Source organism: Stigmatopora argus, chromosome 14 (assembly GCF_051989625.1).
Source record: "Stigmatopora argus isolate UIUO_Sarg chromosome 14, RoL_Sarg_1.0, whole genome shotgun sequence".
In the NCBI taxonomy this organism is placed as follows: Eukaryota; Metazoa; Chordata; class Actinopteri; order Syngnathiformes; family Syngnathidae; genus Stigmatopora; species Stigmatopora argus.
In genome coordinates, this window is record NC_135400.1 from 7,488,393 (window position 1) to 7,502,157 (window position 13,765).

The 13,765-nt window shown below is 37.4% G+C and overlaps 1 protein-coding gene across 2 annotated transcripts; it reads left to right on the plus strand.

Annotated features, from left to right (window-relative positions):
• The first annotated feature begins 9,841 nt into the window (after window positions 1-9,841).
• Window positions 9,842-13,629, plus strand: LOC144088747 (GTPase IMAP family member 7-like). 2 transcript variants are annotated; one of them, XM_077619387.1, is made up of 2 exons: window positions 9,842-10,820; window positions 11,723-13,629. In XM_077619387.1, the coding sequence occupies exon 2, from the start codon at window positions 11,730-11,732 to the stop codon at window positions 12,762-12,764; it is 1,035 nt and encodes a 344-aa protein (XP_077475513.1). In that variant the 5' UTR covers window positions 9,842-10,820; window positions 11,723-11,729; the 3' UTR covers window positions 12,765-13,629. The 2 variants fall into 2 exon arrangements, with proteins under 2 accessions (XP_077475513.1, XP_077475514.1); XM_077619388.1 differs by having other exon boundaries at window positions 10,775-10,820; window positions 11,704-13,629.
• The last annotated feature ends 136 nt before the right edge of the window (window positions 13,630-13,765 follow it).

Here is a 13,765-nt window from a genome sequence, read left to right on the forward strand (position 1 = left end):
TGTGTGTGTATGTGTGTGTATGTGTGTGTATGTGTGTGTATATGTGTGTGTGTGCATGTGTGTGTATGTGTGTGTGAATATGTGTGTGTGTGTATGAGTGTGTATGAGTGTGTATGTGTGTGTGTGAGTGTGTGTGTCACACAAAAATTCCAATTGAATTCCATTCACAAAGAATGTGATCTCTGGTTTAACCAAATCAAATGCAAATCATTTTGAGCAGGCCTGTCTTGTTTTTAGAGACCTTTTTGTCCAGGCAATCACGCGATATATGCCCCAATTTTCCACAAACCCAGCACATAGCATTTTTGAAAACCCGATTTCTGTTTAACCTCATTTGTTTTTTCCAACCCCTTGGCTAACATTCCTATTCTCTCCCCGTCAGCCGAGGAGGCCGCACTATCTTTTATTTTTTATTTTTTCACACAACGGACCCGTTTTATCACCCTTCTTTCTGTGGAACAAGCCGCCTCGCTTGTATCTCCCTTCACATATTATATATAGATTACTTCTATGCTTAGTGCGTATTTTATCCTGCAGGTTTTAATATTTCATGCATATTTAAGCTGGCCAGCAAACCCATATTTGTTTATCCATAAATTTAGGTGTTTAACCCTTGTAGCGCTTTGATTTGCAACAAATTTCCAATCTTTACACGGCAGACGCTGTTTCAGATCGTCATCCCTCGCCGCTTTGATATTCGAGCTGCCCATTTTGAAGGGAGTTCGCGTGCATTCAGTTATCAGTTAGTTAACTTTCTTTTCCGCACACACGTAACACCCGTAACACAAATGTATACCCTAGCCTGATATACCGTCGGAGTTATATTTGTACTTTTCCGGACCACAGTACAGGACACCCCGAACTGACCTCAGTTTTATAGACTCATGCTCTGTCTCTTTACCTGGTAGAGACTAGTATGCCCAGGGTTTTAAAAATTGCCATCCCCAGGACGCGAGCCTTATTTCTCAAAATAAGGCCATCGCGTGTGATGCCCTTCGCGCATTTGGAACCCGTCAACAATATGCAGACATAACACACGGAACTCACCAGAGATGTCGATAGATGTTTCCAAGAGTCGTCAACCGACCAGAATCCAGGCGCTGCTGAGAAATAATCCAGCCTGGAAAAGGGATTCTCGCCGTGCACGGTCACTCCAGATATTGAACCGCAGTGTCTGGATTACTTATCGGTGTGTTGACCCCGGCTACTCGAAGGACCAAATGTTGGAATAATGATTAATACCCTTAAATCATTATTAGTAATACAGACACTCCTCAACTTACGAACGCAATTGGTTCCGAGCGATTGTTCATAAGTTGAATTTGTTTGTAAGTTGATTTAGTGCTATATTTTGTATTATAATTTATGTTTAAGGCCTATATAAGTATATTGAAGGTTTATATAAGTGCATTTGTATGTTTAAGGCTTGTATAAGTAACACGCATTGGTTTGTACTGAAAAAAAAAACATTTAATAAAATGGAGAGAATATGTACAGTACTGTAGAGAGAGAGATAGATTTATGTATTAGAAACTGGCCAAAAGAAGCGACCTAATGACGATTGCACAGTTTTCTTCTTTTTTTCATCATAAATGATGCAGTAGCACTGTATGCATCATTCAATTGATTTGCAAACTTTGTGCAACGTTCAATATTTGGGTCCTGCTGCTCGATCTTTCTGTTTATAAATGGTACTGAATGTGCAACGCTCACCACCTTCTGACGCGCATCAAGCTTCGTTATTATTGCCACTCGTTTCAAATGAAATGGCTTGCTTCTTCCTTGCAACTCCCTCAATAGAAGCCTTTAGCTTTTTACCAACCATATTCAATATTGGATGCATGAGATATTTAATGATACAAATGAAAAAGGTTCTTTGCACACTGGAGATACATTCACGCACTTCCGCATTGCAACGAAGAAGGTAGATGCTGGGTGAGCTGAGCTCTCACAGCGCCAGGCGTCGGTATTAGCGGCGGAAAGAAGTACTACTCCGAAAAAGACGCGAAATACAAAATTGGACTTGCGAACATTTTTGGACTTAAACGCAATTTGCAGACATGTTCGTATGTACCGTTGTTCGTAAGTTGAATGTTCGTAAGTAGGGGAGCGTCTGTATTTAATAAAAATTGGAAGACATCTTTCACCATAACTGCTTACAACTTGCAAGGAAAATCACTCCCAACGCGTCTTCGTTCGCAAGAGGATTCTGACGTGCGGCATACTCTTCGGTCCATTTACAAAGCAGCCGTATTTTTAAACAATAATGCGATTATTGCCATCTGCCAGAGTCCAGTCCAAACACGGTAAGAGTTTCTTGCCGATCAGCAGAAACACGGGGTTTGTTGCCGTCAATAGTCCTGAAAACAATGAACTGGCCTTCGAAAGCAGCTGTGGGAGAAAGCGTCCTCAAGCGTGGTCCCAACATAAATCATGAATTAATTTATAGCCTTATTACTTATTAAAAATGCTTACAAAACATATAGAAACATCCCATAATAAATCCAACACACATACACACATACACACACACATACAAACCAACACACACACACATACACACACACAAGCACACATACACACACACATACACACACATACACACACATACACACACATACACACACACATACACACACATACACACACACATACACACACAAATGCTTACAAAACATATAGAAACATCCCATAATAAATCCAACACACATAAACACATACACACACACATACACACATACACACATACACACATACACACATACACACATACACACATACACACATACACACATACACACATACACACATACACACATACACACATACACACATACACACACACACACACACATACACACATACGCGCACGCTCACGCACGCACGGACGCACACACACACACACACCTTAGTTTTGAGCCTGCTTTATAAGTTTGGATTCACGTAATTCTAAAAAATGTGCACACCAGCCACATTATTTTGTACCCAAAAATGAGATCCGGACGGGTTCTGCATAACCTCGAGTCTGCCTTTTGCCAAATTCATATTCAGCCTTGTTAACATGGAAAATGTGTTTTTTCTGATTTATATTTGAATCTCTGTAAAAAAAACTGCACCATTGCTTGTGCCTGTCTGATGCCTACCTAATGTTGTACTATTTTTTTTAATATTATATATTTATACTATTTTTCATGTTTCTCAGTTTTGGGAGTGCAAGAAGCAAGCATACTTTTACTTTCGTTTCACGTCAGTCAGAAGTTTTATGGGAAATGCTTGGCCTATTCCTGGCTTGTTTGTCTTCTGTTAACTTGGGTGTGCCCTTTGAGTTTGATTTATTTGATAAAGGGAAAGTACATGTTAATAATTACTTTTATTTGTCAGTCAGACGTTTTACGGGAAATGCTTGGCCTATTCCTGGCTTGTTTGTCTTTTGTTAACTTGGGTGTGCCCTTTGAGTTTGATTCATTTGATAAGAATGCCAGCAAGTCTGAAATTGGTTGGGCTCTTGCCTGAGAAAAGTGCACTTTGTGGAGAAGCACTTTCAATTTCGTCATACGCAGCTGGGTATGATGACAATTAGGCTTTTGTCTAGTCAATGATGATGACAAGCCTAAGTCTGATTTTATTTATTATTTATTATTTATTTAAAGGGAAAATACATGTTAATAAACATATACATGTATAAATATGTAAGATTATAGCCACAGGCTAATTTCCATTTTTAGTCCCTCATGAGGGTTAATGTTAAAAAACACGAGGAAAATCAATAAGGCAACAGTAGGATTGGTTTACATTATATTGCACACTCAAGTTGGATCAAGTACCCTATAAATATGAAAAGGTCTGCCTTTGACACAATTGTTTGAAAGTTTTTCAATTTGGTGACACTAAAATGTTTTGGGGCGTACAGAGCAGCTTTGAATCACTATCTTTATTATATTGCGTAACTGCGCTACATATATATATACAGACGCTCCCCTACTTACGAACATTCAACTTACGAACAACGGTACATACGAACATGTCTGCAAATTGCGTTTAAGTCCAAAAATGTTCGCAAATCCAATTTTGTATTTCGCGTCTTTTTTGGAGTAGTACTTCTTTCCGCCGCTAATACCGATGCCTGGCGCTGTGAGAGCTCAGCTCACCCAGCATCTACCTTCTTCTTCGTTGCAATGCGGAAGTGCGTGAATGTATCTCCAGTGTGCAAAGAACCTTTTTCATTTGTATCATTAAATATCTCATGCATCCAATATTGAATATGGTTGGTAAAAAGCTAAAGGCTTCTATTGAGGGAGTTGCAAGGAAGAGGCAAGCCATTTCATTTGAAACGAGTGGCAATAATAACTAAGCTTCATGCGCGTGAGAGTGGTGAGCGTTGCACATTCAACACCATTTATAAACAGAAAGATCGAGCAGCAGGACCCAAATATTGAACGTTGCACAAAGTTTGCAAATCAATTGAATGATGCCATACAGTGCTACCGCATCATTTATGATGAAAAAAAGAAGAAAACTGTGCAATCGTCATTAGGTCGCTTCTTTTGGCCAGTTTCTAATACATAAATCTCTCTCTCTCTCTACAGTACTGTACATATTCTCTCCATTTTATTATTATTATTTTTTTCAGTACAAACCAATGCGTGTTACTTATACAAGCCTTAAACATACAAATGCACTTATATAAACCTTCAATAGACTTATATCGGCCTTAAACATAAATTATAATACAAAATATAGCACTGAATCAACTTACATACAAATTCAACTTATGAACAATCGCTCGGAATCAATTGCGTTCGTAAGTAGGGGAGCGTCTGTATATATATATATATATATATATATATATATATATATATATATATATATATATATATATACATACATATATATACATACATATATATATATATACATATATATATATATATATATATATCAGTGGTGTCCCGTCAGGGCCTTCAAGGCCTTCTCTGCTGGCCTAAGAAATATCTGAATCACAGACTGATGTTAATTATATTTTGTCCGTGAATACTTATTAAATAATTCAAAATTGTCTGTTAGCTTCCTTTCATTGCTTTTCCTCCAGATTGCACTGCTTCCAGATGTGTGTTTTCATATTGAAGCATTTAACCAATCACATTTCAGCCATAATTTGTAGCCAGGGTCAGAAATCTGCCTCAAGGCCTTCTCAATCATTTCTGCAGGTTCTGCTGCATTAAACAAGCGTCGATAAGACTGTTGCTTTAACTAATCAGAATTCGATTTGGTGACACCAAGGCCTTCTCGCAGGCATACGTCATCGCTTTCACCAACTATGATTGGCTAGTGATAGAGTGGACTAGCCAGAGCTACCAAACTATCTGGAGCGAGTTCCACAAGCAAATATATTGTTGTGTTGATTTAAAGCCATTTTCAAGACAAACTTTTCAAGAAAAAAAAGCTGGACATCATTAAGAAAGGTCGGACAACTCCAAAGCAAGCAAGTCTGTTACAACTGGGAAAAGGGGTTGTCCGCCACTTTCAGTTCGCTAACTACCCGTGGCTCACGGGTTCCGAGGAACACTGCAAATTGTATTGCTGGGGGTGCTTGTTATTTGCCACCGATCGACATGGTGTTTGGAGTAACACTGGATTTGTATAACTAAAGCAGCAACGAGACACCACAGCACTGCCGGACACTTACAAGCAACGGTGCTCTCCAAAACTTTAGAGTTACAATTCAGCGAGCAAGTGCCGAAGGAAAAGGAGCGTCACAACGGAAAGGTAAAGAAAAATAGTGAAATCTTAAAAAGTTTGTGTTACTATCGGGGATGGAGGACCCCAAAGCAGGCAAGGGCTGCGAATCTGGTTTTCGAATCTTTTATTAGAATCGTCCACGAGACGGGCAAAGCACAAGAGGGGATAGCGTAGACGAGTTGTTGCTCGTAGAAGGAAGGTCGGTAGCTGTAAAGTCCGTCGGGAAGTCCAGAGTGAAGGGTACAAAGGGCGAAGGAGAAGTCGTTGTCCGTGGTCCGTGGTCGTGGGGCTGAGCGTGGTCGGAATCCAGGGTGCAAACTAGAGGTCGTAGATCAATAAGGCAGGCAATGAGAAAATACGAGAGGGGACCTAACAGTGAAACTGATAAGACGATCCAGCGGCGTGGTCATGTTCTTGGTGGCCTTAAATACTCCTCACTGGCTAATGACTCCCACCTGGAAGCGTTTGAGTCATCAGGGGCTGGGCCTGTGATTGGATGGCAGGCACACCCCGCCACCAGTCTGGCCGTGGGCCTGACAGTTTGATAGACTGCGTCCTTTTTTGGGCAAGCAGGAACTTTCATTTCGGGGGAACAATGAAAGTGCTGCATCCCCAAACAAAGGAAATTATGTGGAACTTCTTTCTCTCATTGCTGAGAAAAACACATTTACATTACCACCTGTCCACTAATAAAGTGTTTAGTGGCACGTCGGGCAAAATACAAAACGACCTTATCACTGCTATTGCTGAAGTGATGGAGGAAGAGATCAGAAGTGAAATAAAAGTACTGTTTCTCTCTGTAATGGTGGATGAGACGACAGACGCGAGTAATGCAACACAGCTCGCACTGGTTCTGCTTTACGTCACGGGCAAAGGTGTCAAGGAGCGGTTCGTCAGATTTGAAAATGTTACCAGTGGGAAGCGAGCCGATGAAATTGCAGGTCTCATCATTCAATTTTTGGTGGAAAATGAATGTCTGGGTAAAGTTGTGGCACAGTGTTATGACGTATCAGTGGTCATGTCTTCTGAATTAAATGGGGCACAGGCCAAAGTTAAGGAGAAGCAGAAGCAAAAACAAATTGATTCTGTTTGCTCACAAAGCTATTTTCCAGACGGACTTTTCCAGAAAAAATGATTTAATGCTATTTTCAAAACGGACTATGCCGGAAATATGACAGGACAGGCTCGACTTTCATCATTAGCTTCGATGGCGATAGGAAAGAAGGAAGAAAGAAAGGAGGATAGATATTGTGTAAAATGGATTTTTGGTGAGTAAAATTACAAATATGGCTATATTCCTAAATAATATTTCAATTGTGGGCCAAGTTCTGATATCTGAAAATCTCCAGTGTTTGTATTTAATCACAAAATGCTGCTATGAAGTGGATTTTACCCCAGTTTAATTTTTGGCGTTTCGCCATTGACTTCCATTGCTGTCTTTTCCCGGGAAAAATCACCCCCCTGGCCTGGTTGTAATGTCTCAAAAGCTCCAGTATTTGTATTCAATCAATAAATGATGCTAGGAAGTGGATTTTACCTAATTTTAGTATTTTAGTCCATTTTTTGTCATTTCATGTATGGACGTATCGACGTTCATCGCTGTCTTTTTACCGGGGAAATGATACTCCGGGCCCGGTTCTGATGTCTAAAAAGCTCCAGTATTTGTATTTAATCAATAAATGCTGTTTTTGGCTGGATTTTACCCCATTTTCGGGCAATGTTTGCCCGTACGCCATTGACGTTCATCGCTGTCTTTTCCCGGGAAAATCACCCCCTGGCCTGGTTTTAATGTCTGAAAAGCTCCAGTATTTGTATTTAATCATGAAATGCTGCTAGGAAGTGGATTTTACCCCATTTTTGTGCATTAATTTATTGATTATTTTTTTTGTGTCGCAGCTGTAGCTGCAGTAGAGGTTTTATAGCCATAAAATAGTTTTTGAGGGCTGGATTGATTCGTTGAAGGCGCTACCAGAAAATGCACCGCCCGCCACTGATATATATATATATATATACATATATATATATATATATATATATATATATATATATGTATGTATGTATATATGTATATATGTATATATGTATATATGTATATATGTATATATGTATATATGTATATATGTATATATGTATATATGTATATATGTATATATGTATATATGTATATATGTATATATGTATATATGTATATATGTATATATGTATATGTGTATATGTGTATATGTGTATATGTGTATATGTGTATATGTGTATATGTGTATATGTGTATATGTGTATATGTGTATATGTGTATATGTGTATATGTGTATATGTGTATATGTGTATATGTGTATATGTGTATATGTGTATATGTGTATATGTGTATATGTGTATATGTGTATATGTGTATATGTGTATATGTGTATATGTGTATATGTGTATATGTGTATATGTGTATATGTGTATATGTGTATATGTGTATATGTGTATATGTGTATATGTGTATATGTGTATATGTGTATATGTGTATATGTGTATATGTGTATATGTGTATATGTGTATATGTGTATATGTGTATATGTGTATATGTGTATATGTGTATATGTGTATATGTGTATATGTGTATATGTGTATATGTGTATATGTGTATATGTGTATATGTGTATATGTGTATATGTGTATGTATATAGTATATGTATATGTATATGTGTATATATATATATATAGTATATGTATATATATAGTATATGTATATATATATAGTATATGTATATATATATATATATATAGTATATGTATATATATATAGTATATGTATATATATATAGTATATGTATGTATATATATATAGTATATGTGTATATATATATATAGTATATGTATATATATATATAGTATATGTATATATATATATAGTATATGTATATATATATATATAGTATATGTATATATATATATAGTATATGTATATATATATATAGTATATGTATATATGTGTGTGTGTGTATGTCTGTATGTATATATATGCCTTAGTTTTGAGCCTGCTTTATAAGTGTGGATTGGATTGGATAACTTTATTCATCCCATATTCAGGAACGTAATTCTTAAAAATGTGCACACCAGCCACAACATTATTTTGTACCAAAAAACGAGATCCAGACGGGTTCTGCATAAGCTCATGTCTGCCTTTTGCCAAATTCATATTCAGCCTTGTTAACATGGAAAATGTGTTTTTCTGATTTATATTTGAATCTCTGTAAAAACATTGCACCATTACTAGTGCCTGTCTAATGCCTATCTAATACTGTACTAATGTATTTTTCATGTTTCTCAGTTTTGGGAGTGCAAGAAGCAAGAATACTTTTACTTTCGTTTCATGTCAGTCAGACGTTTTACGGGAAATGCTTAGCCTATTCCTGGCTTGTTTGTCTTTTGTTAACTTGGGTGTGCCCTTTGAGTTTGATTCATTTGATAAAGGGAAAATACATATTAATAAACATATACATGTATAAATATGTAAGATTATAGCCACAGGCTAATTTCCATTTTTAGTCCCTCATGCAGGTTAATGTTAATCAATATGCAATATAATAAAGATAGTGATTCAAAGCTGCTCTGTATGCCCCAAAACATTTTAGTGTCACCAAATTGAAAAACTTTCAAACAATTATCGTGTCAAAGGCAGACCTTTTCATATTTATAGGGTACTTGATCCAACTTGAGTGTGCAATATAATGTAAACCAATCCTACTGTTGCCTTATTGATTTTCCTCGTGTTTTTTATATGTATATGTGTATGTATATATGTATATATCTATCTATCTATATATATATATATATATATATATATATATATATATATATATATATATATATATATATATATATGCGTTAGTTTTGAGCCGATGGATGGATACTCAAAACTAAGGCATATATATAAAAGTTTGGATTCGCATAATTCTTAAAAATGTGCACACGAGCCACAACATTATTTTGTTCCCAAAAATAAGATCCAGACGGGTTCTGCATAAGCTCGAGTCTGCCTTTTGCCAAATTCATATTCAGCCTTGTTAACATGGAAAATGTGTTTTTCTGATTTATATTTGAATCTCTGTAAAAACATTGCACCATTGCTAGTAACTGTCTGATGCCTACCTAATGTTGTACTAATGTATTTTTCATGTTTCTCAGTTTTGGGAGTGCACTAAGCAAGCATACTTTTACTTTCGTTTCACGTCAGTCAGACGTTTTACGGGAAATGCTTGGCCTATTCCTGGCTTGTTTGTCTTTTGTTAATTTGGGTGTGCCCTTTGAGTTTGATTTAAATATGAAAAGGTCTGCCTTTGATACGATAATTGTTTGAGAGTTTTTCAATTTGGTGACACTAAAATGTTTTGGGGCACACAGAGCAGCTTTGATTCACTATCTTAATTATATTGTATAACTGCGCTAGACTTGCAACCTCTTATGGACGTTTATCGCCGCCAATGGCACTGAAAGATGAGGATTAAGAACCAGGTTTAAAGCAGGGGCGGCGAACAAATTAGACACAAAGAGCCAACATTTTCAACTGTGAGTCCTAGAGAGTTCTTCTGAACTTACGTCAGAAGCAGCATAAAAAAAAATCCAATCTGCCAAATGATTAAAAAAAATTGGCATTGTTTGATGAATTTGAGTGTGTTTCAGAAGACAATAAAAATAAGAAACATATGAAAAAAGACAAAGAGCCAGGGTATATACAAAATATGATAAGAAGCAAAAAGCCGCATTTATTTTGGATGGGAGCCGAATGCGGCTCGAGAACCGTGCTTTCGCCACCCCTGGTTTAAAGGAAGTGGACATCAATGCGTTGAACATTCAGATGCAATCAATTACAAGTAATTGATTGCACCTGAATGTGCAAACATTGTTACTGAGGAAAAGAAAAACAATTTTGCGATGTTTTGTTCTGGGAAAAAAATAAGCGTGTACAGACAACGTGTGGGCGTGTCCATCATTTCTTTTGGGCGTGCCTTTTACATTACGAAGTACTTGAACCGCTGAAAACGACGAAACAGACGACATTCCTAGCAACGGCGTTTTGGCGACGCATCGAGAACTGGGTAAAGGATTTTACACTTTTTAAAGATGATTTAGGTTCATTTCCGTAGATTTCGACGTTACCTGGAGTGCTAATTGACTAGTTCACTTAAGACACTGTTAAGGGGGCGATTGTAATATTTTGACTTTTTTGGTGTTGGGCACTGCACAGTTGTATAAGACGCAGGTGTCAGTCAGTGTTTACTTTTTATATCCAATTCGTTGCACACATAAATTTAGGCTACAGAGCTGTTTTTGATCTTGTAGATTTTATGACTTTTTCTAAATATGCTCACATTGCACATATGAGCCAATAGATGGCCGTGAATGATAACTCATGTAATTAGGGAATTATTATATGTATAATAATTAACCTCGGGAAATCTAAAACTTTTTTTTTTTCATTTTCACATGAATATTGACCATTTTCTATTTTAAATTATATGTATGTATATATATATATGTATATATGTGTATATATATGTATATATACATATAGACCTATATATATATATATATATATATATATATATATATATATATATATATATATATATTAATTAATTAAAGGGCCCTGATCCGTTTGAGTGTGCACCATAAAAGTGTGGTGTTTGTTGCATTGTGCGGCCGTTCAAAACAAGGAGGCATGGTCACTTTTTTAAAGTACAAATGGCCGCAATGGGTGAGGGGTTTCGTTCCAACCCATAAAGAGGACACCTTTTCACCAATCAGTGGATTGCTGCCAGGTGCTTCTTGTTTTCTGCAGAAATCTTTCTGGTCAGCGTCGGTGCTGGATCAGCGGGAACAAAAAACATGCACCCACAGAGGCGCTCGAGGGCCGTTTTGCCAACCCCTGATCTAGAATGAACATGTTAATTCACTAAGTTTTCACCCTAATGTGTGCAGCTTTTCCATCACTTGACAGAGAGAAGATGGCCTCTGGGGTCACGTGGCGTCAGGAACTCAGACTGGTTCTTTTGGGAAATACAGGGGCAGGCAAGAGTGCGTCGGGAAACACCATCCTCGGCCAGGACCAATTCTTTAAGTCAGAGCTGAGTTTCAGCTCATTGACCCAGAAAGCTGAGCCTGGAACCTTCGAGCTTGTGGATGCTCAGGGCCGAAAGAGAAAGGTGACAGTGGTAGACATGCCGGGCTTCGGGGATACTCGCCTCACCGAGGATGAAGTTTTTGAAGAAATAGCCAAATGCATTGTTTTCTCTAAATTCGCACCCAATGCCTTTTTCTTGGTTGTACCGATCGGGCGTTTTACAACAAACGAAATGCAACCTGCTATTAATCTGGCGAACCTTTTTGGCGATGATGCCCTCAGATATCACACAGTGGTTCTTTTTACCGGCGGGGACCGTCTCAGGGGCAAGACCTTTGAAGAATACCTGAGCAAAGCTCCCCCTTCGCTCAGAGAACTAATTCACAAGTGTGGGGGTAGGTACCATGTGTTCAACAATGAAAACTCCAGCGATAGGCAGCAGGTTCATGAACTCATGGCAAAGGTGGACCAGATGCTCATGGGAAGTAGAACCGGGTTTTATACGAATGAAATGTTTGAACGGGCCAAGGAAGCTGTGAGGCAAGAACAGATTTCCAGAAGTGGCAGTAATCAAAAAGCTTATCTTAAAAAGTTGTTGTTTATTGTGAAATGCGTCGTTTATGGAGCCTTTTCCGGCCTGTGTATCGGAGCCCTGTTTGGCGCTGCCGTGGGTGGCGCTATCGCCTGTACAGTAGCTACCACGTTAACCAAAGGTGTCGTTACTGGAGTACTTGTGGGGGGAGTTGGTGGTGCCGTTATTGGTGTCGTTGCTGGTTTTTCTGCCGATAGTCCGGAGGCTGCTGTGCAGGATGTTTCTGATAAAGTTAGTGACCTTGTAATTTGCCTTTTGAAAAAAAAGCATTGTTGTAAAAAATATATTGGGGAAAGAGCCATGAATGAGTTTCAAAATTGGGGATGAAGATGCGATTAATGAGACTGAAACTCACAGTAGTGAAAATCCTGTGATTGATTTGCCACTAACGGCAACAACCTTAGGTGATAATAAAGTGAAAGTGGTGAAACGTAAACACAAAAGCTCAAAGTAACGGTTTTTTTTTTAACATCGATTTGGTGATGTATCGCGATTACACATTGCACGATTCTTGTGTTGATTCAAAATCCCCTTTAATTTTATTTTACACTTGTTTTTAAGTGGAAATAAGAATAGGTATCTGCCCTGACATCTAATCGTGCTTGGACGCATGGTGGCGCTGTTTTCCAACGCAAGTCCCATAACAAATCACATTTGTGCGTGGCAAGTCTGCAATAAAAACTCAAATTGAAAATAAAGGCCATATGTTCTGCAAACATAAAACATGTTTAATTTAGACTTGAATAAGGTTTCAGAAATCAAATGATATAAATGTACTTATATGTCCATTTTATTTTTTGTTCATTATTATTTCCCGCAGTGATGTACAAAAACTGCAATAATCGTTTTAAGTTGTAGTAACCGAGATCATTTGTGATTGAATTGTGACCTGTGACAATGGTATGTCATTTATTATTTTCAATGTTGCTAGTTTTGACTTTTTCACTTCAATAAGTTAATGCAATATCTTCATGACGCTTTTGGATGAAACCAGTCTGGAATTCACTGTGTTGTATGGGTAAAGACAATCAAACATAATTTTGCTAATACTATCCTGTCATTTTCTGGTTAATTGAACACATTTTTCTTGTGACATTATACACTATACCCTGTAAGTTTATAGTATTCAAATTCCCATATTTTATAATGAATTGTATATTGTTAAATGTCAAATAAATTCTTTAAATTTCAAGACTTGTGGTCTAAACTGTGGAAATGTTATAAAATATTAGCAAATATAACACTAAAAAAACAGAGGCGACACAGTGAACGAGTGGTTAGCATATGCGCCTCACAATTCTGAGTTCAGTCGGTTTCAACTTTCCGGT